This window comes from Gossypium hirsutum, chromosome A05 (assembly GCF_007990345.1).
Source record: "Gossypium hirsutum isolate 1008001.06 chromosome A05, Gossypium_hirsutum_v2.1, whole genome shotgun sequence".
Classification (NCBI taxonomy): domain Eukaryota; kingdom Viridiplantae; phylum Streptophyta; class Magnoliopsida; order Malvales; family Malvaceae; genus Gossypium; species Gossypium hirsutum.
In genome coordinates, this window is record NC_053428.1 from 78,857,296 (window position 1) to 78,885,254 (window position 27,959).

General features: G+C 33.8%; 1 protein-coding gene and 1 long non-coding RNA gene across 2 annotated transcripts; one reads left to right on the forward strand and one right to left on the reverse strand.

Moving 5' to 3' along the window:
• Positions 1-16,830: 16,830 nt before the first annotated feature.
• On the forward strand, positions 16,831-17,240 carry LOC121229138 (uncharacterized). Its single transcript, XR_005926728.1, has 2 exons — positions 16,831-16,896; positions 17,027-17,240. It is a non-coding gene; the product is annotated as an uncharacterized lncRNA (long non-coding RNA).
• A 7,641-nt stretch (positions 17,241-24,881) lies between these two features.
• LOC107960004 (protein yippee-like) lies at positions 24,882-27,915 on the reverse strand. Its single transcript, XM_016896199.2, has 6 exons — positions 27,759-27,915; positions 27,371-27,496; positions 26,157-26,200; positions 25,565-25,673; positions 25,423-25,478; positions 24,882-25,207 (listed from the first exon to the last, which is right to left on the reverse strand). The coding sequence occupies exons 2-6, from the start codon at positions 27,464-27,466 to the stop codon at positions 25,123-25,125; spliced, it is 390 nt and encodes a 129-aa protein (XP_016751688.2). The 5' UTR covers positions 27,467-27,496; positions 27,759-27,915; the 3' UTR covers positions 24,882-25,122.
• Positions 27,916-27,959: the final 44 nt, after the last annotated feature.

Below are 27,959 nucleotides of genomic sequence, written 5' to 3' on the forward strand. Positions count from 1 at the left end.
ACCCACGTGGGAAATCAACACGGCCTGGACTTTCTCACACCGGAGTGTCACACGGCCGTGTCCCTTTGGCAGGATTGAAGCACGACTTACATGGGTATACTACACGCTCGTGCCTGTTCAACAGCCTTGACCACGGGCTGGAGTAATTGTACATGGGCGTGTCCCTGCCAAGCCCAAGTATAACCCTATTCGGAAAAGGCTAATTTTTGGGGCTCTTAGGCATTATAAAGCCTATTTAAACACCTGATGAGGCACTTAGAAGGGGGATACAGCGTAGGAAGCAATGAATTACTCAAGGAAAGCCGATTGATCCATCTCAGAAGCTGGATTCATCATCAAGACTGAAGATCTCCTTTCAAGTTCCTTCAGGAGTTTTGGGTTTTCTTATGTTTTGTTACCTTTATGCTTTTGAGATGTTTTATTTTATAAGTATGAACTAAACCCCCTAAATACCTAAAGGGAATGAAACCTAAGACGGATCTTGTTATTATTATCTGAATTGTATGATAAATATTTAACTTGTTCTTAATTATGTGTTCTTAATTCTTGTTTGATATTCCAGGATATTGATTCAAGTTAAGCTCTCATTTAGAGGAGGAATAGACCCTATCTAAGAGTAAATCTGTCATAATTAAGCAGAGTTGATTGCACGCCTAGAGATAGGGTGATAAGATTTTTACGGATTCGGGTGAAACCTAATAAGGGAATCCATGGGTCGAGTTAATGCAATTCTAGGGTGTTAATTAGAAAGAGATTTCAATTATTCAACCTAGGGTTAGACGTTATTAGTCTCGAGAGAGATAATAATATAACTTAGGGATTTCTACAGATCAAGTCAAATGAATAAATCGTCTGATTCAGAGTCAAATAACAAGTGAAGTCTAGGTGAATTTTTCCTTAGGTATTGTCTTAATCAATCGAATTTTCCCAAAAAAAATTTCTGTGCATTCTTAGGTAGTAATTAGTTTAGATAACCAAACCTCTTAATTTCTAGGCTAGATAATAGAAAGAACGATTCTTTCATAAATCTTTAAAACCTGTCACAAATATCACGTACCATTTATCTCATAACTATCATTGCATCTTTCACAGTGAAAAAAAACTATTACTAACAAATAGTAATAACATTCTTTCATCCTAGATAAATAATTGTGACCACGTTTATATCCATACAATGCCAGTAAAAGGATACCATTTACTTTTTAATTGAGTTATGGATTCCACTATTTTAAGTGAAGTCATGTTATATACAAGTTATATATTGAACATACTAACTTTTGATTTTGATACCAATCGAGCACAAACTTTTAATATATCAAAACATACGAGTTACATACACATAATCAGTCACATACTTAAGATTGAGGTAAGCCACAATATGAATATCACAAGTGAATGAATCCATAAACAGTTCTAAAATAAATTTGACTTGGGTCTTGTTCAATGTATTATTGATCCGAACAATCACACATATCTTTATCTTTTTAGAGTCTTTCGCTTCAATACCCAAGACAAGGTATCTCCCCCATTGGACTTTGTCACACCTGAAAATGTTAAAGGTGTGCCAATAAAATTATGAGTATTAAATTAGAAAATCTTTCTATTTAAACAGGTTCTAGTGTAAATTATAGCATTTTAATTGATTGTTTGAAAAATAGTTAGATTTCAACTGTTAGTCTCGTTACATTAGAACTGAGTTTTCTTTAGTAGGAAATATTATGATAAGGAACATTAAATTTGATTGAAAAGAAAGGAAGGAAAATTGATGATTTCCATTTAATTCATTGAAATTGTATTGTGATGATTAATGTCATAGTTAACCTTTAAAGTTTCTATGCATGCAAATGAATCATGGCTTTCTTACACATGTTGTAACAGCCCGTTTTAAGGCCAAATCGGAATAGTGGTTTCGGGACCACGAATCTGACAAATAAAGATTTATTTTTATTATATTTTTATGGTCTATAATATGATTGAATGATTGTGTGAAAATTTCATTAAGAAATTTTATCAATAAGATGTCCAATTTGACTAATAGAACTAAATTGCAATAGGTGCTAAATGTGTGTTCTAGAAGTAGAGATATCTAATTGTTATGAAATTTTAAATTGGAGGTTCTTAAATGGTAATTAGACCATTTTAATCTAATTTGGACAAAAATGGACAAGGTAGGGTGAAATTTTAAAGTCATGCATGAAAGGCATTTTGGTCATTTGTCTAATAAAGCCAAAATAACTAAATAAAAGTCTTCATTTTCATCAATTTAGTCCCCCTTGGCCAAAATTTAAGAGGAAGACATAGCTAGGGTTTTTCAAGCTTCCAAGCTCGATTGTAAGTCCGTTCTAGCTTCGTTTTTAATGATTTTCATGTTTTTTGAGATCCTTGTAACCTAATCTAGCTATTTCAAGGACTAATTTGAAAGAAAGATGAAGTTTAAAAATTTACCCATGATAGATATTTGTGTATTTTGATGTCTAATGGTAGAAAATGCATGTTTGGTGTTAGATAAACAACTTTTGCTAAGTGATTTTTTTATAAAAAATGTCAAAAAGGATTTATTTGTAAAAGTTATAAAATAAGTAGTACATGTGTGATTAAGTGGAAAATGTGGGCTGGTATAAGTATGAAAATGGTTCAGCTCGGCTTGGGTTTTGAAGAAATTGAATACATTTCAATTTACTAGTTTAGGGACTAAATTGTAAAAATGTGAAACATTAGGGGTAAAAATGTAATTTTTCCATAATATGATTTTTGGGCTAAATTGAATAATGTGAGTATTAAATGAGTTAAATTTGTTATTATAGATCAAGAAAAATGAGGTTCAGACCTAGATCGGGGGAAAAACAAAGTGTTTGACGATTAGGTCCAATTCTACTATTTTTGTACTGAGGTAAGTTCATATGTAAATAATGCATCGTTATATTTATGTTTTAAATGCTTTAATATTGTATGAATTGTGATTAACTCTTTGGATGTATTCGACAAAGTTTTAACAAGCGAGAAATCTCGGTTGAACCTTAAGAATAGAATAGGATACGAGTGACATGTCACTAGGAACCCATGTGTATATGAGATTATGTAATTCAGGTGCTGGTTTCGTACGTCCTACCAGTGGCTAGGTAGTTCGGCATGTGTTGCGGATACTTGACAGCTTGTGTGAGCAGTACTGTTAGCTACGTCCTGACTGACAGCTTGTATAAGCAGGCTCGTGAATAGCTCAAGAACGAGCCCATATGTATTATGAGATATGAGGTAGCTTCAGCTACATACATGGCACTTGTGTGCAAGATTTTCGAGTATCCGTTAATATTCCAAGTGTTCAACGGGAATGTCAAAGTTGTGAAAGGATAAGGTTATCTTGCGAGTTGGTACAGGTATGTACGTAAAACTTATAAGTAATGAGCTCGATATGTGATGAACTCTTGGTAGGATTATGATTGAATTAGTAATGATTATGAGATTTTGATAACATCCATGCTAATCTGCATCATGTTAATTGTATGTTAAATGTGTGATTATGATGGTTATTATTTGTATAGGAACTTACTAAGCTATATAGCTCACTCCCCTTCCTTTCCTTTGTCTTATAGTGTCACCAAGCTAGCTCAGGGCTCGGAAACCGTCAGAGATCCACCCACTCTATCAACAATTATTTTGGTACCAATAAATTCAACATTTTGAGTTATGGCATGTATAGGGACTTGGTTATTTTGTTATGTGTCATAATTGTTTTGGCCGAATATGTTGGCTTATAGTGGTTAGAAGTTCATTTTGTATAAGGCCATTTGAAATGAGCCAATATTGATTATAAGTATATTTACATAATGATGCATTTCATGAATGATGTATTGATGTCTTGTTGTGGATTTTAGTTGTATGTATATCCTTGGATTGGTGCTATGTTATATTGTGTAGGTGTGTGCATTAAAAGGTAGCAAAATAGCTTGGTAAATAGTCTTATTTTTGTCTACACAGGTAGACACACGGGTATGTGTCTAGGCCGTGTCCGACACGCGGCTTGCCCCACGGGCATGTGTTTAGGTCGTGTGTCCCTTGCACCCTAATTTTTGTAAAACAGAATGCCCAATATTGAGTACACGGGTAGAGACACGACCGTGTGTCTCAGCCGTGTGAGGGTCACAGCCTTGGACATGGGCATGTGTCCTGGGCGTGTAAAGTCTGCATCTATTTAATGAAAAATCATAAATTTTAAATTGACCACACGGCCTAGCACACGGGCGTGTGACTTGGCCGTGTGTCTTCAATTTATTCTTGGTTGACAAACAGAGAGTTACACGGGGTCGAGACACGGGCGTGTGTGACCACACGGCCTACCCACATGGGCGTGTCCCATATCCACACAAGCGTGTGACCCCTGTTTAGTGAAAAATTTTCTAAAGTTCTCAGTTTAGTCCCAAACCACTTCCAATGCATGCTTTGGGCCTCGTAGTCTTGTATTAGGGACTTTATGATTGAAAGCAAAAAGTTTTAATTTGGATGCAAATGTATAACCTGAAATTGTATGTTTGATCGTGTGACAAGCCCGGTAATGCCTCGTACCCTGTTCCGACATTGAATAGGGGTAAGGGGTGTCACACATGTATGCCTTCGTTTTGATTCTGATGTAGTTGTTGTGCTTAGCTAACTGAGAAAGAGGAGACTCAAGTGATAAAGGAAAAATTAAGCATATGTAGTTAATATCAGCTTTCAGGTATTTTACTAGTGAGTTTCTAAACTCAAATCTTCAATGTTTGTATTATATATCAGTATGGTGTTGTTGTGGGATATTGTTGTACTATTAAAAATGTAAAGTGTTGAGTCTTATACCAGTAAGTCAGTGGTTTTGATAGACTGTTACTGGTAAGGTAATTACTGAAGAGGTTATCATTGATATGGTTTGATAGGTGATATATCGAAGCATGTAAACCATATCAATGATAAGTCTGTGGTTTTGATAGACTGTTATTGGTAAGGTAATTGCTAAAGAGGTTATCATTGATATGGTTTGATAGGTGATATATTTGGTATGATCTGTTTTGTGTTATTAACAATATGTTTAGTTGATTGCTTGTTTTATCTCAGTCGTGAAAATGAATGGTATGAGGAGTATGGAGGGATGTAATGGCGGATGAAAGTTGAAGAAATGTCATATTATGCACCCTGTGCCATATGTTATTGGTTTTACGGAGATTCAGACGGATTGTACGGAGAATGTATAAGCATGATATTTAGTTTTACGAAGGTTCAATTGGATTGTACAGAGATAAATGTGCACATGTTTATGATAATCCTACGTGGGTTCTTTCAAGTATAATACTCTACGGAGTCTAAGGCTTAAATCCTTATGTATGTAAGCAAGTCTCACGGCAATGGGCACACGTAAGATAAGACAGTCCGTTGGACCTATTTCATAATTCAATTTATGATAGTCCTCTGGATCGATCTCATGATTCAAGTTACTATAGTTTGTTGGATTTGTTCTTTAAGCTTCATAGCAAAGTTATATGTGGAATTTCTCTATGTGAAAGTCTATAGAACAGTTCACGTATATGAATCCACATCTATACATAAATATTCGTTTATGGATTCACATGTTTAAGTCTGCCATATATGAGTTCACATCCATGATTCTTTTATATGAATTCGTATGTATGATAGTCCACTAGATTATATCTTTATGATTCAAGCTATGACAGTCTGCTGATCTTATATTCATGATTCAAATTTAAGAGTTTAAAAAGATTATCTTTCGTAAGACTCAGTATGAACTATTAACCAAACAAGAGATCACATGGGCTTGTCCTTATGTTCAAGCTACGAGAGTTCGTATAAATTATTTTCTCAAGCCAAAAGTCACAGGTATCTTCTCTTATGCAGGAGTCCGCTAAGGACTATCTTTAAATCAAGAGTTCGTAGTGACTATCCGCCAAACATGAGTCTAGCGATAACTATCATTTAAGAATGACTTCGCAAGTAAGAACCCGTATATATGAATCTGTAATTATGATTTCACATGTAAAGGTTCGCAAGTATGGTCTGCAAGTATGTATTCGCCAAGCTCAAGTTCGCATATATAAGACTTTATGTGTAAATTCACATGTAAGGATTCTCCAAGTGTGTAATACCCCTACCCGTATTCATTGTCGGAATAGGGTACGAAGTATTACCGGAGTTTACGAATTAAATTTTTTTTTAACTCAATATAACCCCTTTATAGATATCTAACCTTCCCTGAAATTTTAAACCAAAAACAATCCACATCAACCAATCCAATTCAACATATTTTCAAGATAAATTCATGCATATTTATAAAATAATGTCATCACATACCCAAAACCAGGTTTGTTAACCAAACCAATGGCTAACTCTACATTCATTTCACAGAATCATTTACTTTATTAGCTTATACATTGTAACACCCCGAACCCGAGACCGACACCGGAGTCGGACACGAGATGTTAACAAACTTTGAAAAATTTTTCCAGACACTGCCCAGTCTGAGTACTAGTCGCTTCAAAAATCATATCTTGAGTTTCACAACTCAAAAATCAGTTTTGTGATTTTTCCCTGAAACTAGACTCATGTCCCCACCTATGGATTTTTTTCTAGAATTTTTGGTCGGGCCAATTAGTACAGTTTATTAGTCAAAGTCTCCCATGTTACAGGGGTCGACTACACTGACCTTTTCCCATTACGACTGGGATATCTCTCTGCACAGAGCTTCAATACTGATGCCGTTTGTTTCTATGGAAACTAGACTCAGAGAGGAATCCATACATATATGGTATGACCCCTAATTATCTCTGGTCAATTTATAGTGAATTTCCAAAGTCGGAACAGGGAATCCAGAAACTGTTCTGGCCCTGTTCCACAAGAACCCGAATATCTCTTACTGTACTGTTCCTATGATTGTTTCGTTACTTTCATATGAAAGTAGATTCATCAAGGTTCGATTACATAATTTATTCACTATTTAATTCCACTCCTACGAATTCTTGTGATTTTTCCAATCCACACCACTGCTGCTATCAGCTTCTGTTTTCAAAGTGAACCTTACCTAATTTGGGGTTTCATGGACCAACTAGGGCCTTATCATACATAAGCCCACATATGATCATACTTAGCCATTCTAGTGGCTGATCATTTGCTCAACACTTCCATTCCAACATAGTTACATCATGAAACCATCTATACATTCATAAATACGAATGGTCTAATGCCATACTCCACTTCTACAAGCCATTTTCGCATGGCTGTACACTTATACATTTCATAAAGTACTCGAAAGACAACAATGGGTAGTCCTATACATGCCATAACAAAATTCAATCAAAATAGTACCCAAAAGAGCCTTTGATAGTGTGGGCGACTTCGACTTCAAGATCCCGAGTCCGATAGCTGGAGAACCAAAAATCTATAAAACAGAGGAGCAATGTAACGAGTAAGCAATTTATGCTTAGTAAGTTTGAGCAAGGAATTCCAGCATGCACAAATAATAGCACACATTTAGCTAAACGGAATATTTCATAATACGCAATTTACCAATATCAAACTTGCTTCACAACATTAACAACCCTTATGTACATACACAATAAACTAACTTGGCCGAAGGCCGATAGCTCGTTTATCAACTGAGCGAACATTTATTTGTAAGGGCTCGATTAATATTTAACACATACGTAACATATCCCCATATTGGGATGTTTTTCGAGTATTCGCTGGAATTTTACAGCAAGCTCATTCATTACCAAATCACGTACCTTCGGGATTTAACCGGATATAGCTCCTCGTTCAAATGCCTTCGGGACATAGCCCGGTTTTAGTAACTCACACAATGCCTTCGGGACATAACCCGGATTTAACAACTCGCACGAATGCCTTCGGGACTTAACCCGGATTTAATAACTCGCACGAATGCCTTCGGGACTTAACCCGGATTTAATAACTCGCACGAATGCCTTCGGGACTTAACCCGGATTTAATAACTCGCACGAATGCCTTCGGGACTTAACCCGGATTTAGTATCTCGCACAAAGGCCTTCGGATCTTAATCCGGATATATTCACTTAGCACAAAGCCTTCGGGACTTAGCCCGGACAACATTCAATTAATCATGCACATCTAACAATAATTCATAGCACATTCATATTTCATTTTCGTTTACGAAACTCAAACACAAGGCACATATTGTCCTTGCACATTCGGCTCAATAGCCACACATAGAGCATGATTTAATCACATCGAAATTTAAGCTCTCTTACTCAAGAACTTACCTCGGGTGTTGTCGAACGATTCCGCTAGCTATTCAACCACTTTTTCCTTCCCTTTATCGGTTTTATTTCCCCTTTGCTCTTGAGCTTAATCAAACAAATAAATTGATTTCATCGTTTAGGCATCAAAAGATGAACACAAGGCACTTAGCCCATATTTATACATTAGACATTAAAGTCTCATACATGCAAAAATCATGCATCAACACAACATCTTAGCTAATTTCTTTCCCCTTGGCCGAATATGCATGTCCATTTTTGGGGTCGATTTCAACACTTAATACACACATATACACACTAGTAAAGCATCCTCCCCTTTTCATCAATTTAACACATGCATTGCTCATTAACATGCAAAGTTACATTCGGCCTTAGCACACATCTTGCTAGCCGATTCTTCTCCATTTAGCAACCAATGCACATATGTGCTCACCCAAAAATGCTAAAAAGGAGGTTCAAGAATCATCAAGCCATCATCACATGCATCATTAACAAGCTTCATATTTTGCATGCAATGGCATTAACACAACCTCCACCTAGGCCGAATCTTAACTCATCCTCATGCCTCATCACCACAACATCAAACACCAACCAAGAATGATGCATCCATGGTTAAGTGCCATTTCCATCACATAGCAAGATTTAGACCATGGGCTAGGTAGAACTCAAGCTAACAACTAAAACATGCATGCCTCTCATGGAACATCATCAAACATACCTTAGCCTAGCTACATGCATGGCCGAATCTCTTCACCTTTCTTCTTCTTTCCTCCTTAAAATTTTTGGCCAAGGATGAACCAAAGGATGAGAAAATTTTTCTTTGTTTTTCTTTCTAGTTTTTGGCAAGCATGAAGATGAGAAAGGATGAACAAAATTCCCCCTTTCTCTTGTTTAGCTCACGGCAATGGGGGGACAAACACCACACACACATTTTTTTTTCTTTTGTTTTCCATTTCTTTATTACCCATACTCCTTATTTTATTCTTCCACTAACAAAACATGTTTCATGACATGTTTTGCCCATCCTTCCTTGTCATGGCCGGCCACTACTCATTAGGGGGGAATTTGACATGCAAGTCCCCCCTTTGTCCACATGCACTAGTAGGTCCTCACACATTGACCTATCACATTTTAGAATTTTCTCACATAAGTCCTATTGACTAAATTCACATGAAATCAACCAAATTGAAGCTTGAAATTTTCACACATTCATAATTACATATTCTACACAATAAGTATCACATTCAAACATTTCGGTGACTCGGTTTAGCGGTCCCGAAACCACTTCCCGACTAGGGTCAACTTTGGGCTGTCACATACATGCCATTGATTTCCAAAATAAAGTTTATTTATATACTGAAATCCTGAGGTTGATAGTGTGATGTGTCTTCTACCAAATTCGACCTCCGAGCTCTTAACACTACAAAACAGGGAAAAAGGAAATGGGGTAAACACTTTGTGCTTAGTAAGCTCATGTAACAAGAATTATACTTACCTAATATTTTCAATACAATACAATAAACATTCATATATCCATTCAATGCATTATTACCATAATATGCACAAACTCAACATTCAAGTTAGTACAATAATTTCCATGTACCAATAATATATACCATGATTGATGAGCTCATCAATATCATAATTTCCATTTCCTTGTTATTTTTTCATATTTATCCCGTTGAATTTATCGGAATTTCGATGGATTTTCAAAGGTACACTCTTAGTGTACAATTCCGAGTCCGTCAATTCATATTCATGTGCGCACATTTCCATTTCAGAGAGCACACTCCCGCAAACCTCATCCTTACAGCGGGATTACCAGTCCAGGCTAAATCCCCTGTAATATAAACTCATAGAGTATTGTCGGGATTACCAGTCTAGGCTAAATCCCCTGCAACGACAATTACTCTAATGAGCTTGGATCTAAATTACCAGTCCAGGCTAAATTCAGACCCTAATTCGGATTACCCGTCCGGGCTAAATCCATTTTCCACATATTCTTCGAGAGGGCTATATCAGGATAGGATCACCCGTCCGGGCTAGAGCCTTTTTACCGTCAATTCCTTTTCAGAGATCCATCGAAATTTCCTTTCATTCAACTGGGATTTCTTCCCCTTTTTATCAAATATATCAATGTTTCATCAATTTTCATACAATGAACTTTCAAATCATATTCACATCAATAACATGCATTTCAAGCATTTAAGAATATAATTCAAGTTACACGAACTTACTTTGATACTTGTTTGTAAACAAAAAAAATCTACTAATCCCGAACTTTTTCCTTTCCTCGATCTAGCTTCGTATTTGAATCTTTTGGATCTAAATAAATAAATTTAATTATCAATTTAATATATTTCATGTTCATATGCAACATTCTCTATAATTCAAATATTATTATTTATAGTTTATTCAAAGCTGTCTATTTGAGTCATAGTCACTAAATTATTTATAACTCAAAATACGGAACTCCAAATTAAGATCTGTTAATTTTAACTGAAACTAGACTCATATATCTTCTTACCATTAAATTTTCAGAATTTTTTGTTTATCCAATAAGTACAGTTTATTCTTTAAAGTTACCCCTGTTCTGCTGTCTGACAGTTCTGACCCTTCTTCACTAAAAATTAATTATCTCTTCATACAGGATTCAAATGATGTTCTCGTTTGTTTCTGTTAAAAATAGACTAATTCAGGATTATAGAAATATAAATTTAAGCCCATAATTATTTTTCTTAAATTTTTTATTATGTTTCAAATTCAGAACAGGGGAATCCGAATTGATTCTGACATTTTCTCAAAAAAAATTCATTATATCTAAAAATTTACAAATCCATTGCTTACACTATTTCTTCTATGAGAAACTAGGCTCAATAATATTTAATTCCATATTTTTTTCATCTTCTAATTCAATTTCTACAATTTATGGTGATTTTTCAAAGTTAGTCTACTGTTGCTGTCCAAACTGTTTTTGTGCAAGCTGTTTATTACCATTTTTCACCTAAGCTTTTAATAAATGATAATTTCGTCCCTACTCAATTAGCCTCTCAATTGAGCTGATTTTTCTTAATTAACATTTTATTCTATCACCTTAAACTAGTTTACAACCTTTAGGAATCAGAATTTCAGCAATAGACTTTAATTCCAAGCATTTTCACAATTAGGTCCTAAAAATTAATTTCTATTGAAATTACCTAATAAAATCATCTCATAAACAAATTAAAGCTTTAATTTCATTCTATTTCATCATAAAATTACATCACTCAACCATGGTGACTTTCAATTTCATCCATGAAATCAAAAACTAATGAATTTAATAGTAGGACCTAGTTATAAAAGTCTTAGAAACACAAAAATTGCAAGAAAAAGGAAAGGATTAACTCACTTGGTGCAAAAATTATGAAATAACAGCTTAGAGAACCCTACTATGGCATTTTTAGCTGCTGGAATTGAAGAGAAATGAAGAGAAATCTAGATATTTCCTATTTAGTCCTAGCTTTATTTAGTTAATTTTGCAATATTCCAATTTTGCCCTTATTTTGCCCTTAATTTATCAATTTTCCTGCTGATTTCATGCCCTTGCCGTCCAGCCATAATAAATTTTGGGTCTAATTTCCTTTTAAATCCTTTCTCATTAGACTCTTAAGCTATTTAATCATTCTAGCAACTTTTACACCTATTACAATTTAGTCCTTTTCATTTAATTGACTACCCAAACATTAAAATTTCCTAACGAAATTTTAATACCATATTACTAACATTTCATAAATATTTATAAAATTATTTTCGACTCGTTTTTACAAGATAGGGGTCCCGATACCTTATTTTACTCAATTTTTTCAATAATTTCTTTTTCTAACTAACCACTAAATCGGTAAAATTTTTCTATTAATATTTTCATACGATTTTCCTATCATATCAATTTTCATGCAAAAATATTGAAATAAATTTCTGTTTAAATCGGATTTGTGGTTACAAAACCACTGTTCCAATAACTTTGAATTTAGGCCATTACAAAGTGTGAATCTCCATGCATGAGTTTTCTAGAGTGAATCCGTTGTTCGCTGATCCGAAATGGTAAAAATTGCTAAGCCTATAGCATGAACAATAGAAATGGAGGATTGTGGCAATGTAGAAAGTGTATAAATTTTCAAGTTGAGCCAATGCAATAGAGGACAAGAGTACGCCGGGAAGATGTGCGGACTATACTTATGCAAGTGGTGTCAAACAAGAGATCAGACCCATGAAGTTCTAACTTATAAATTCATAAATGGTATGTTATATTAGTAACTCACAAAGTTCATTCGAACTTACTTAGTTTTCATTGTATTTTCTAGGTATAATGGTTTATATAAATAGCTGAAAAGGGATCGGACCAGAATTCATTCAAGCTTAGGCGAACTTGTATTCTTAACTAAAACATGCATATAGTGGGGCGTCCTAGAGCTTAAGCTTCAAGGTCAGAAAATTTTATTGTAACTAAGTATAAACCATAGTATTCTATTTACAATAAAGAGAAATTGATTCAAAATATTAAAGTATTATTTGTTAATTTTTCATAAGTCAACCTATTAATTTTTTAAACTAGAAATTTATAGCTAATTGAACTTGTTAAGATGTTACTGACAATATACGAGCTAAGTTAAATATGATTAAGGATGGCATATTTGATTATTTTACTCATGTTAGTTGTACAATTTCGTTGTAAATTGTTCAAGTCAGTCATATTAGTATGATTTGACATCTTATATCCAAACCCGTTGATTGGGTCAGGTACAGGGTGTTACAGACTTGACAAACAAAATAATAGTTCCTTGAATTAATTACTCAATTTTGAATTCTAGAAATACGAACCATTTAGATTACCACCAATATAAGTTGTTTTCTTGCATTATAATCCATCCTTATGATGCAACTTAGTATTAGATAAACCTTAGGTAGTCATTGAGTTATTATTTTCTTTATTCATTTTTCATTTTTGTGCAAAAGCCATTGAGAACTATGAGATTTTATTAACCAATTTGTACAAAAGATAATAACTTAACTATAAGATTTTATTAACCAATTTGTTCGAAAAATTACAAGAAAAAATAATGAAATAACTACACTAAGGGCATAAAATCCCAACAAAACTTTCCTTTAACCTCATTTCATGATTAAAATCATGACCTAAACTATTGCATGTCATTTTTCCCTTATCAACGTCTATTTCAAGATCTTATGAAAAATAAACTATTCGTAAATGACATCTGATGATATTTGTGTTTCGACACATGTACTTTAATCCATTATTTGTTCTGGTGCAATCTTTATAGTTGAAACATGTTGTCGATTTGGTCATCTTTCTTTACCCATATTAAATAACTTATATTCACAATTTCAAAATTTTTCTTCACTAAACAGTGAGTCATGTAGATTTGTCAAGTATTATTGAGCTTTAAATAATAATGTAAATTCGTTCTCCATACATAGATAAGGCCACTGATTACTCAAGTATATTCTAAAAGGAAGGAGAGTAATAACCCATGTCCTTTATCAGTGCCTTCATCAAATCCAACTCCAAGTTCTTTCAACCTTCCCTTTGCTTCGAAAAGGTGAATGTCATTGTATCTTTCTTCTTACTAATTATGTTTCATATGATCATTTCCCCTTCATCCTACTCTTTAATTGCATGCCTAGACTTTATTTCTATTCTTAAGTTTTTTTAAAAGGCTTTAAATCACTAGTTGGCACACTATAATGATAGAGAAAACACATGCCTCACTAAACTTGATAAATTTACCCAAAATAATGAAAGTTGCTAGTTACAAGTGGATGTTTTAGTTAAAATTAATTGAGATGGTTATGTTTCACTCCTTAAAGCAAGTCTTGTTGGCAAAAGGTGTATGCAAACTTATAGAGTCGATTACTCTGATATATTCTATCCAATGACTACTAAAGTGGCCTCCATTTGTTTGTTTATTTCCATAGTAGATACCTTACATCAATTAGATATCAAGAATGTTTTTTCTCCTTGGTGATCTCTAAAAATAAGTTTATATAAAGCAACCACTAGGGTTTGTTGCTCAATGAGAGTACACCAAATTCTGTCATTTAAAGAAGTCATTGTATGGACTAAAGTAAAGTCCTTGTGACTAATTTGGAAAATTCAGTGAAATGGTGCAAAAATTTAAGTTCAATAAAAGTGGGTGTAAACGTTCAGTATTTGTATAAATATCATTCTTCTTATGGTATATATTAGTTATAACATCCCCTTTTTTAATGGTGTCGGAAACATTAGTTTCAGGACCACAATTTTAAGGTTTCAACTCGTAAATATTAATTATTTAATAATTACGAGGTCATTAGTGTCATATTAAATTCTGGTTAAGAAATTTTATCATTTAGATAGTTAATCAAGTAAAAAGGATTGAATCATAAAAATTGTAAATGTTAGGTTCTATTATTTAAAGGAGTTAAATAGCTATGGAGTAAAGGAGTGGTGGATTAATAAGGTAACTAAACCATTATTAGTTGTAGTGGACAGTTTTGGGCTTGTAAATGATACAAGTTGAGAGTAAATAATAAAGGGTAAATTAGTAAAATAGTAAACAAGTGATTTATATTAAAACAAGTTAGAAAACATGGTCATTTTCTTTCTTTTGCTATTGTACAAACCGAAAACCTAGATAAACTAGAAGACCGTTCAGCCAAAATAGATCCCTTAATAGGTAACTGAAATTTCACTCGTTTTTAATAATTTTTATGTTCTTTAGCTCGTATTAGCTGAATCTAAACTCAGGGACTAAATTGTAAAATTGCTAAAATTTATGGATTGCTCCATTGATGAGTTTAGTATGTTCTTGAAATTTTATGGTAGATTATTAAGCTTAGTTGTTAGATAAGACTATTTTGTAAAGTAGTTTTTGATGATTTTGATATTTAAGGACTAGATTGTTAAAGTGATAAAATTATAAGGACTTGATATGAAATAATTGCAATTATGGACTATAGTGAGGCCCTTGAATATTTGGCTAAGCTTGGATTTGAATAAAAATTGTTAAATTGCATGTTTTAGGCTTAGGGACTTTATTGCATAAAAGTAAAATGTTGAGGGTAATTTTATAAAAATGTAAAAAAGGACTTAATTGCATAAAATGAGTTGATTTGGTTGTTGTAATTAGTTAATTGAATGAAACTATTATTTTAGATCAAGAACAAGCTGAAAATCGTAGAAAAAAATTACAGAATAGTCATTGTACCTTGTCGTGCTGCAATTTAGTCAGGTAAGTTTGACCTGCTTAATTCTAATACATTTTTAAATGCTTATTAGATGAAATTCAATTGTTGAGTGTTGATTAATACAAATGTTGTCTTGTAAGTGAGAACTGATGGAATGAAACGATAGCACTGTTTTTCTGTTTATAAACCCTGAGTCATATGAACGTAGGATAGAATACGATTAGCATGCCAATAGGTTATTTTGTGCCCGGTACGTGATTGGTATGAGATGTGATGATGATTTTTCTATATCTTCTGTTCATTGAATATACCAAAGTCATGCATTTGTTGCAGATTATCATGTTATATTACATTGTTTTCTAGTGTGTTACGAGGTGGATTTTCGGTGTGTTATCAGTGGGTTTGGCTCATATGAGCACCTAATGTGTTCCAAATGGTTAACTGTGTACTCGCATCCGTATATCATTTATCGGGCATTGATTATTGATCACTGAATATTATTGAAATATGGAAAAATTGATTGTACTATTGTTTAAGCATTACTCACCAATTTTGAACTGTAATTGATAGGAACTTTATTCATTAATCTTATTATTTGAATTATGTTTAATTCGGTAAGTTTTATCGTTTAAACGACGAACTTACTAAGCTTTATGAAAGCTTACTCGTGTTATTTGTTTTATTTCATGTAGATACATTTTGTGAAAATCGGGATATCGTATCAACTCAAAGAATCACACTATCCGAGGACCTCTTTGGTAGATTTTGAATTTAACTTGGTTTATATAGCATGTAATAAGACCATTTGATCATGATTGTATTGGTTCATAAGTATTTTGTAATATGTGTTGTGCTTTTGATATTGTGGAATGAGTAACTAATGTAGCATGCATTTTAAGTTCCAAGTTTAAGCATGTGTGGTCAAGTATGGAAGGTAAGTTTGATCTGAATTAAACAAGGTGTAAGGCCCAAATTTTGCCCGGGGCCCAATAAAACCAAACCCAAATTAAACGTAGTCCATTACCCAGTTACAATCCCAAACCCAATTTTGGCCCAACCTAATCCCATTACACTAGCCCAACCCAAACACAAAAAATAAATAAATAAATAAATAAATAAAAACCTTGGCCACCTACTCCACCACCCTTGTTGGCCACCCACCTTGGCCACCTACTCCACCACCCTTGTTGGCCACCCACCTTGGCCACCTAAACCACCCCAACCACTCCACTTGTTTACAAAAAATTTATTTGTAAAATTTGGCCCATTCAAGACTTTGTTTTTGGGGGTGTTTTTTTTGTTTTTTGGAGGAGGTTTGTTTTTTTTGTTTTTTGGAGGAGGGTTGTTTTTTGTTTTGGAAAGGCTAGTTTTTGGAGATTAATCAAAGATCAAAGCAAAAGAGGTTTCTTTTGTCTATTCTCATCTTAAGTTCTTTGTTTGTTTATTGTTTTCCTTTCAATTTTATTTTGTTTTTTTATACGAAAGTAAAGATAAAAGTAAGAAGCTTACCCATATTTTCATTACCGAAAAAGGTTTTTTTTTAGGTCCGGCTGCCGTGTACGGCGGCGCCGATGGCGGCCCGTGGGGGTCCATGACCGAAGCAAAGCCGGACCAACGGTTGGATTCAGAAAAGAGGGAGAAAGAGAGTGGAGAGCTTTGTTTTATTTTTTTTATTTTATTATTTTTACTATTATTTATATTATTATTATTTCTCATGTATATATTATTATTTATATTATTATATTATATATGCCCTCTCCATATTTATTTATATTATTACTATCATTATTGTTACTTCTATTATTTTTTATTTCTGACTACTATTTATATATATATGTATTATTGTTTGTATTATTATTATTATTACTATCACCCCTATTGTTATTACTTTACTTTTGTATTCTAATATATTATTAATATTACTCATATTTTCATTATTTTTGCTATGACTATTATTATTATATATTAATGTATATTTTTATGTATATATATATATTTATATATAGTATTGTTTTTTTATTACTTTAATTTAATATTTTTATTATATTTTCTTTTTGTATTTCTATATTATTATTATTATTATTATTATTATTATTATTATTATTATTATTATTATTGTTGTTGTTATTATTATTTTTATCATTGTTTGTGTTATTTATTTATTTACGTATATATCATTTACTTAAGTTTTTATTTTACTTTTCATTATATTTGATCTGTGATTATTTCGCGTGTTAGCTAATTTTTGTTATTCTCGTCTCTTATTTTATTTTATATTAATGCATCTATTATGCTCATGTATATTATCCCGTTTTTTTATTTTATTTCGATTTACAAATATCACTTTATGATTTCTAATTCTCTAAATCTAATTCAAGTTAAATGAGTATATTCCAAGCCGGTTTATAATTATTCGTTTAAAATTTTTTTAAAACGGAGACGATGTTCGATGTTTAGAAATTCGGGAAATCGTGCCCTATCGTGTTGGGTTGCAATTTCTTGTTTGCCCAAAATAATCGGATGTCTCTTTAGAATTTCGTTCATGTTTTCTAAAAACCTTTTAAAACGAAGGAAATGTTCGACGTTCGGCAATTCGGGGAATCGTGCCCTATCGTGCTGGGTTGCAATTTCTCGTTTGTGCAAAATAATCGAATATCCCTTTGGAATTTCATTCACGTTTTCCAAAGCGAGACAATCTTCAACGTTTAGAAATTCGAAGAACCGTGCCCTACCGTGTTGGGTTTCAATTCTCTCGTTGGACTAAATAATTGGGCATTCTTTTGCGATTTTCAACATATAAATTTTTGAAGTCAAAATCCATCATGTTTTCGAGGGCTTAAAGGATCATGTCCTATCGTGCTGGATGTGATGTTATATTCCTCTTAAGCAAGAGAATTTTGATGACTAACTTGAGTTACTCAAATGTTATCAAAAAGGAATCACATTTCAAAAATATTTTTTAAAGCTTAGACATAAAGACAGTATTTAATCGATTTGGTACCAATTTTGGGCGTAGTGAGGGTGCTAATCCTTCCTCATGCGTAACCGACTCCCGAGCCCGTTTTCTAAAATTTTTGTAGACCAAAATTGTTGTTTTAGTAAATCATAAATGTTTTATTAAAATAACCAAAATTTTAGGTGATCCGATCACACCAAAACAAAAGATCGGTGGCGACTCCATGCATTTGTTTTTCAAAAGTCGATTACCCCTTTTTTTAAAAATTTTAAAATTTTTAAATCGAAGAATGGTTTCGACACAAGGCATGTTAGAATTGAATGCAAGTTATTTTGAATGAGTTAAGGCTTGTGTAATGTAATTCTAGGTAGGTGAAATGTTAAGTGTTTGAAATGTGGTGTCATTGATGACACATTGGTTAGGCCTTAGATTGATTGTTTGGCATGCTTTGGGTGTCATTGAAATGTATTTTGAAGTCTTATAATCATGTGTTGAGAATTGGTTTAGGTACTCAAGTATTTGGACATGAAATGAGCACATTTTGGGTCATTTTTTTGCACACACGGCCTAGGACACGGACTATCACACACAGGGAACCCACATAGGCATGTGCCTTGAGCGTGTTGGGTGCAGGGTTCACACGGGCTGGCACATGACTTGCGACACGACCGTGTGACCCAAGTTAGAAAGTTACATAGCCCATGCACATAGGCGTGTGAGGTAGTCACACAGCCGTGTGGGATAGCCACATAGCCATGTTTGGAGCCACACTGTCTAGGCTCTGTCACACGGGTTGGCCACACGGCTGTGTGGCCCCTGTTTTGAAATTTTTTAACTTTCCCTAAATGTTTTAATTTGCTTCGAATTAGTCCCTAAATGTTCTTAAATTATTTTTAAGGCTTTGTAAGCTCGATTTAAGGTTCATAATTGTATGATTTACTCCAATCTAATTATTTATGAATTTGTTAATTAAATTTGTTAAACTTGATACTATTTGTAATTATTTGTTCTGAATTGTACAGTAATACTCTGTAACTCTAATTTGGAAATGGGTACCGGTTATGGGTGTTACACTAATGATATCATCATTACTAATGATGACAATATAGGAATCACATATTTTAAACCATTTCTACATACTAAGTTCCACATAAAAGACTTGGGATGGTTGAAATACTTTTGGGGAATAGAGGTGATGAGAAGCAAGAAGGGGTTATCATCTCTAAAAGAAAGTGCGTAACAAATACAAAATAGGAAAAGCATGATGCAAGCTACACTACACCCTTTTGACTCCTAACTTACACCTTACAAAAGATAATGGTGAGATATTTGGAAATCTTGAAAAATATAACAAATTGATGGAAAAAAATAAATTGTCTTACAATTATTCATTCAGATTATTGCTTACATGTTTGGTATTTCTTTACTGACAATCAATCATTAAACATATCTAAAACAAATCATGTGTTCCTTCAAAAGAGGATTAAGATGAAGGATAGTGCAAAATTATCATGGACACACTCAAATTGAGTGATTTTATAGATGTTGACTAGGGAGGATTGAAATATGATAAGAGGTTTACTACAAATTATTGCGTTCTAATTAGGAGGGAACTTGATATCTTAAAAAAGCAAGTAGAGTGCTGTGTCCAGCTCCAATGCAAAGTTATAATATAGAGCATTGTACAATTTGTGAGATTATTTGCATTCATCATCTTATGTCCAAAATTATTTTAAAATATTTGCTACTAGCAAAGTTGTGTGAATCAAGCAACTCTTGTTAGTACAAATCTCCAGTGAGAAAAATCTTGAACACACGAACGGAACTTGAACAGAAAAAGAAATAGGACAAGGCTTCAAGGCGTGTATCAAGCCACTATCTTTAAGGTTATATTCGCCCCCACCTATCTTCGATGTGCAAACGAGTTTCAAGCAAATTAACCTCGAGGATACAATGAAGCCAATGGCTATTTGCGTTTTGCACTGACGAGAATAGCCCACTGCACAATGAGCAATGTATGACAAGGAACTCAATTTCTATAAAGGATTTCTACAGTAATACTTTATAGAATAATCTAATAATATTAGAAAATGAAGGAAGGAAAGAAAGAATACTAGAATTTGTTTGTATGATTTTCAAATGAAATCTCATTCCTATTTATAAGAATTTTCATGTCTCTTCATAGAGACATCTTTCATTAATAGGTGTCTTTCTGAATAATAATATCTTTAAAATAAACACATAATTATTCATTTAATTATAACCATTCAAATAAAATTATTTAAATAGTTATAATTCTTTTTTAAAAAATCAAATAATATAATCTTTTGATTAATTACACTCATTCATTTATAATTATTAGAACACTATAAATATTTGAAAATGTTCGAACAACTCTTTATATTGTTGCAAATCTAGTGTTCCATTAATGAACAAAACATATTGAAATTGACTTCAACTTTGTTTGTGATGAAGTACAAGAAAAAGTGTTTTTTTTTTATCACATTAAGGTAGGGAGTCCAAAGTGAGTCATGAGATCTAGTAGCGAAGGATCTTGGAAGTCGTGGAACCGTAGTTTGAAGGGGGTCAAAATTGAAAGATGGACAATATGGAAGAATAACTGATTCTAGCAATGACTCCGATTGGGTTAGGTTCAATATTCTTGAAAATAAGTCCATTTCTAAATTTCCAAATGCTGTAGAGTGTGCAGACCACAAGAGTGTAATGCATTTTAACATCTTGAAAGGTAATATCATTGGATTTGAGCCATTGAACGATCCAACTGGAAATGGATGAAATGTTAAGAGCAAAGAGAGTGGTGAGACAAATCAAATGGCTCTAGCGAAATGACAATAAAAAAGGTGCTAAGATGTTTCCCTGTGGTTGGCACAAATGGGACTAGTGTCATAGTCAAAAGACAATCGTCTCGAAAGAATATCTTCTGTGGTAAAACAATTATTACACAACTTCCACAGGAAGACAATGACCTTAAACAAAAGTTTCACTCGCCAGAGGTTCGTCCAGGATTTTTGAATATTCTCATTCGAAGTAGGTTGGTGCGTCCGATAGAGTTCATGATAGACATTGTTAACTGAAAAAAGGTCATTGTGGTCAAATTTCCACACAATTTTGTTACTACCACCATGGATTGGGAGGGCCCTACTGTGGAGGTCTTAGGCACGATGTAGGTCAAGAATGTTGAGTGTATTGCTTTGGTTCGAATAGCAAGTATTAATGTTGAGGCGTGAGTGAACTTGAATGCCAAAATTAATATGTCTGACAATATCGATGAGAAGGAGATTAGTGTCCCTGTGAATCCAACAATTGTGGCCACTCCAAAGTTGAATATATTTCCCTTGAATACAGATGTGTCTTCCAATTATGATACCTTTCGAAACCCAGGAATCAGATGACTTTATTTTGACTATTTCAAAAGGATGTTGTTTGCAGTATTTTGGTTAAGGACTTTCGAGAGGAGTCTGTTGTTATCTATCATAATCCTCCAAGTAATCTTTGAGAGCGGGGCTTTATTGAAGAATTTAGTCTTTCTAATTCCCAGGCCCCCTCACTTAAAGGAGAGCAAATTTTGTCCCAATGACAAAGGTTAAGTTTTTATTTCATCCACTGTATGACCCACCAAAAAGCATGAATGACTACCTATTCTATCACAAACATTAATAGGAGCTTTGAAGACAAAGAATGAGTAGAAGGGAAGAGAAGTCGATGTCGATTTGATGAGGGTAAGCCTTTTGCCCAGGGAAAGACATTTGGATTTCTGTGGGGCCAACTTTGAATTCATCATGTCAATGATGTTGTGAAAGAACTCTTTTTTCTTGTTTAGTTTTCCAAGCTCTAGCCTTAGATGACATGTAGATAAACTCTTTTAGCATTGAGAATACCACAGAACCATCTCTTATTATGTGGCTTTGTTGAAGGACTGAGGAAGAGCTTAGATTTGAAGAAGTTAATTTGTAGCCCAAAAAGACAGAAATTATTGAGTAATTTTTTAGTGATCTGCAAGACAAGGGCACTGAAGAAAATAAAACAGTCGTCAGCAAATAGAAGGTTAATGGGAGAAGCGGCTTTTAAGATTTTCACACCTTAGATTGATCCTTCCGTACCTTTTCTTTGAAGCATGAGGGAAAGGATGTTCACGAACATGAAAAAAAGGTATCGCGATAAAGGATCCCCTAACGAAGACCTCTACCAGGATTGGTATATTCAATGAGAGAGCCATTAATAAGGATTTGATACGAGACAATGGAGAGGCATTATTGTATTAAATTAATCCAACGCTAATTAAATTCCATAGATTCCATAACATTCTTCAAGAAAATCCAGTTGATCTTGTAAAAAGCTTTGTTCATATCAATTTGGAAAGCTGCAAGAGATCCTTTGCCTTTTTTTTTCTTTTTTTATAGCGTGAAGGATTTCACTAGCCAGGATAATATTATCAGAGATAAAGTGTCCCGAAATGAAAGCATTTTGATTGCAAGAGATTGACAAAGACCATTGATATAATATTATAAGCAATATTGCAAAGGCTGATTGGTTCGAAATCGGATAGGTGGGCTTGAGAGCTGCCTTTAGGAATAAGGGCGATAATAGCTTTGTTAAGCTCCTTAAATAGGATGCCCAAACGAAGGAACTATAAAGAAGAGGAGATAACATCATTCCCCCCACAATGTCCCATAATTTCTGATAGAAGAGGCTAGGTTTACCATCAATACCTGGGCTTTCAGAGCACCTAATAGACAACTTATTTGACTTCAATAGCTATGAAAGGTTGATTAAGATAAAGGATGTCATGTTGAGAGAGTCAGGGGATAGTGAGGTGCCTTATTTGATCCCTAATGGTTTCACAGTTGACATTAACAGTGTAGCTGTAAAGCTTTTCAAAGTAGTTGACAATGACTTATTTGATCAAACAGGGTTCATCCACCTAGCTATTGCCAGAGTCTTTGATACCTTCAATTCTATTGATTGCCCTTCTGTTCTTGGTAGTGAGGTGGGAGAACTTGGTGTTTTTGTCTCCCGACCTATACCATTGTACTCTTGCTTTTTGTAGTCAATGAATTTGGTTTTTGTTTCTCGAGCAGTTCAAGATTGGCTTTGGTGGCTTTTTCCTTGTCAAAAGGTTGTGAAGAGAGTTCAAATTGAGCAATCATAAGAGCATTTTCAAGCTCCAACTTCCTCTTGTGTAGATCACCAAATACGTCTTTGTTCCATTTGCGGAAAAAGGAACTAGCGATCTTGATTTTGCAAACCAAGTTGCAGGAATTCCAGGATTCATTGATATTTTCCTTGCATTGCGGATGAAGGTCCACATAGCTTCGAAACGATAGAACCTCCTATGAAAATGACTTTTTTGCTTGCACAAACAATCACTAGGCCATGGTTCGAGTGTTTGATGGGCAGATTGAGGACATATAGCTCAAGTAGTGACTGAAAAGTGTTCAATGGCAAATGCTCTATCAAGTCTTTCCCATACCACCTCATTTGGTTGTCGATTGTTGGTCCAAGTAAGAGCCTTTTAATGAGATCTTAGAAAGATTACACTTATCGATGCAATGAATTAAATCAACAGCCCCTTTGATATCTTTAGAAAGAGGGGAGTACTTATCTTTATGCCATATTACTTGATTGAAATCCCCTAAAACAATCCAGTTGTCATTAGGATCAATATTATTGGAGAATTGAATAAGTTGATCCTATCAGTAACCAGTGATATCTACTGAGGCTCAAGTGAAATAATCCTATAACAAGCTGGGCATGAAAACATCTATGCTCCAACCTCATGAAAAATGTTACAACAGTAGAGAATTATAATCTGTATAGCTAACATGTATAGCTTAATTATAGGGAATAAGGGCTGATTAGTGGGATAAATTGGGGGATTTTGATTGTTTCTTTCCACTTCCTAGCATGTAAGAGTTGCATAAATACCTTTGTTCTATGGTGAAATAATCAAGCAATTTTTCTATTTTCATTTACAATCACAAGGTGTCAAACAACCAAACCCCAAAATATCCAGAAATCAGAACGACCCAAACTAAAAATGGCTTGAACCCAAGATACCCCAAACTCAAACTGGCCCAAGCAATTGACTTGAAATGATCCAAACTAGAAATTACCCAACACCGTTATGACCTGAATCTAAAATTACCAAAACATGAAATGAATCGAATCTAAAATGATCCAGACTTGAACAATCGGACTTGAAATGACCTAAACATGAAATGACCCGAGAATAACTAGAAATTTTTAAATTTTGAAAAGACTTAATCTGAAATACTTGATCCAAAACTAATATGATCCCTCCAATAGACCAGTCTAGCTTCAATGACTTGTCTAAATTAGAATAGCATTAAAAGCAATGCAAGTTATAGCATTCTGTGTAACGATAGAAATCCTACTATAAGTCATCAATATCAACACCTGAAACTTCAATTTTGCAAATTGAAACATGATATCTTCAGTCCAGTTTTGACATTAACTAAATCAGAATCAGGAATTCAAATTTTCCAATCAAATGTCTTGTAACAGCAAGTCGAACAAGCTGCTTGAATAAGAAATAGCCCAGTTTTTTAAGAATTCAGATGAGTTGAATGAGAGATTCCAGGGACTAAAGAATGTACAATTGGAATTTGACCAGCATTTTTGATTATTTAATCAAACATCATCTGCATCACTTCCACCAACATGTGTTTCATGGCTAACCCAATAATGGCTTCCATCAGGACCAGACACCTTAAACCTGCTCAATAGAATGATCCAGAATATCTTAGTCAAGCGCCATGTTACTAGGACTGGGTGTGACTGTCAAATACAAGTATGTTCTATTTTCTTTTTCCTAATGTTTTTCATGTATTTGGAGGTTCATATATCCTATATCCGACACATGGATTAAGAACATCCCCCACCCCAACCAGAATCTATGGTGCTCTCTATGTTTTTGATTATTTTGCTCACCGTTCAAGTACGGATTTTCCTTCTTTGTACTTCTGGCTCTTCTCATGGGCAAATTCCTGAAAGAAACTATCCGTGAAACTGACAGCTACGAGTAAAGTCACATTAAACCATTGAATTTCATATATGGAACAGTAAAGCTTACATATTTCCATCCCACAATTGATCCACACCCAATGCAGAAGATATCTGCTACAGTGTGCAACCCTGTAATCATCAGTCTATCTTCTTTTTCCCCGACAGAAACATTCACCCTACGAAATAACGAAAGAATTGATCCTATTGATCCATAGAAAACGAAAATTGTGGATAACTTCAAATCCCATTTTCTCAAAAGATCATGTAAGCAAGATTTCAATGGAGTCCATCCTTGACTACCATAGTCCACTTTTTTAAGCAGCTACTTGCAAACCCTGTCTTGTATTCAAAAGGCTAAAATCGCAATCATACAAGAGCTTTGAGCAATTGAAGGCTATTGCATTGCTCTAAGCAAACTAAACAAACGGTTAGAATTGGAAAATGAATTCAAGAAGCAAAGTTTATCTCAGGCGTTACGCAAGACAGTACAAGCACAACATGGCTTGACAAACACCGGATTAATCGCATATCCAAATAGAAGTAACCAGCACCTTATGGTATAGTTAGGCCTTAAGAGGTGTTGGTCCTGTTCAGTGTAATTCTAGACAGATTTAGTATTCATACATAATGATAAGGTGCCTAAAATCAAGAAAACTTACACCTTACTGAAGAGATATGCTTTTCCATGCCTGGACTGGAAGGACTGAATAGAAGAACACAGGCAAAACACATTGTTAGAAACTAAGCCTCTAAGAGAACCCCGAACTAATTTTTTTGGGACACCATGAAAATTGTTAACACCAATGCGAATGGAATGAATAAAAAAAAAAAAGAAGCTCAATAACAATGAACTACGCCAATATGCATATTAAATATACAACTGTCCAATTGTCATCTCAAAACTAAAGGTAAATTAATTAGAACTTTAGCAGTTAAGCAGATCTCCATATTTTCTTCCACTAAGCCGCTCTCAAGTCTCTTAAGTATATGCATCTTAACATTCAAGTCATGGACTTCAGTGCATAAGAGGCTTCACCATGTCTTTAAAGTGGCATATCTCAAACTCGATTGTTAGTATAAAGTGTCAATTGTAACAGAAGGAAGCTCATCATTTTAGATCATATTATAGATGTAAATTAAGTGAGAGACAAAGATCAGAGTTCATGTTTTTGTAGTAAAAAGAAACACCTGGAAACTCTGCATACTCTGCATCTTTTGGAGGATAAAATCCTCGAATAAGGGGAAAGAACTCAAACAGCTGATCCAACTACTTTGGGGCCAAGACTCGGGCTTTTTATGTTAACTAGGAGATCTCCAGAACAGGTCCTTTCAAATATAATTTATATACGTACATATATATTATACTATATAAATATATATGTTTAACATCATATTTGTCCCAAAGGCCAACAATTTGCCATCACCATAAAGTGCCAAGCCCTTCCAAAGACCCCAAACAAGCTTCCATGCTTAAAAAGAGACAACAATAACACATATATCCTCCCAGCATCCATTTTATCCTTGATATGTTAACATCTATGCTTAAAAAGAAAAATTGAACTTACACTAAGAAAGTAAATGATTCCTGCAAGACCAACATGGATTATCAAAATTCCTAGTTTTTCAATCTAATCAATCATGGAGTCCCATCAATTATAAAGTTCATCAAAAAAGAATTTTTTGTATTAAACACTACTCCAAGTAATAAATGCTATGAAATTAGATATACCCAAATCATAATCAAAATCATCATTACATAAACTTGGTAAAATCAAGCAAATTAAAAACACCCAGATGAAAATTTCACAAGCATAACAGACAAAGAGTCAAAAGGAATCAAATTTTAAGAAAAATATATATAAAAAAGAACAACCTTGGAAAGAATATCATCAACAAGAGCAAGATGGATTTTGCAGTGCTTGCAGCTATAAACTTTCCCTTCAAGGTTCACCACAAATAACCTCCCCATCTATCCACCACCTACCAGATCTTTCCAAAACTAAGAAAAGAAATAAAAAAGAAATAATGTATTTTTGGATATGAAAAAGGGAAAAATGAAAACTTTGAATACCAAGACCTGATTTTAATCACAAAAAAAAAAGAAACAACAGATTGATTATTGATGAAAAGAGTAGTAAGAATTGAAGGAAATAAATGGATTGCATGTGAAATAAAAGAAAAAGGAAATTATAATTGCACAGAAAAGATAAAACTTTGGACTTTGGGAATGTTGAATTTTCTTTTCTTTTTTATTGCCTTACCTGACTTGGCTTCTCTCACTTTGTCTACGGTTTTGAGAAAGCTTTCATGTGTTCAATTAGTTCATTTAGCCATAAATGTGGACCAAAGAAGCTTATCACTTTTAACCCTTCAAATTTCTTTCCGAACACTTTAAAAATATTTGAAATTTCATATGCACTGGAAATCACATATTTAAAATATAAAAATATACGAACTCTAAA

Coding starts and splice junctions, on each gene's coding strand:
- LOC107960004 (XM_016896199.2), bottom strand. CDS start 27,466: ATGGGGAGGTTATTTGTGGTGAACCTTGAAGGGAAAGTTTATAGCTGC. Junction 25,674..26,156: donor GCATATCTCTTCAGTAAGGT/GTAAGTTTTCTT, acceptor GTTATTTCGTAG/GGTGAATGTTTCTGTCGGGG. Junction 25,208..25,422: donor GGAAAATCCGTACTTGAACG/GTGAGCAAAATA, acceptor TCTATTGAGCAG/GTTTAAGGTGTCTGGTCCTG.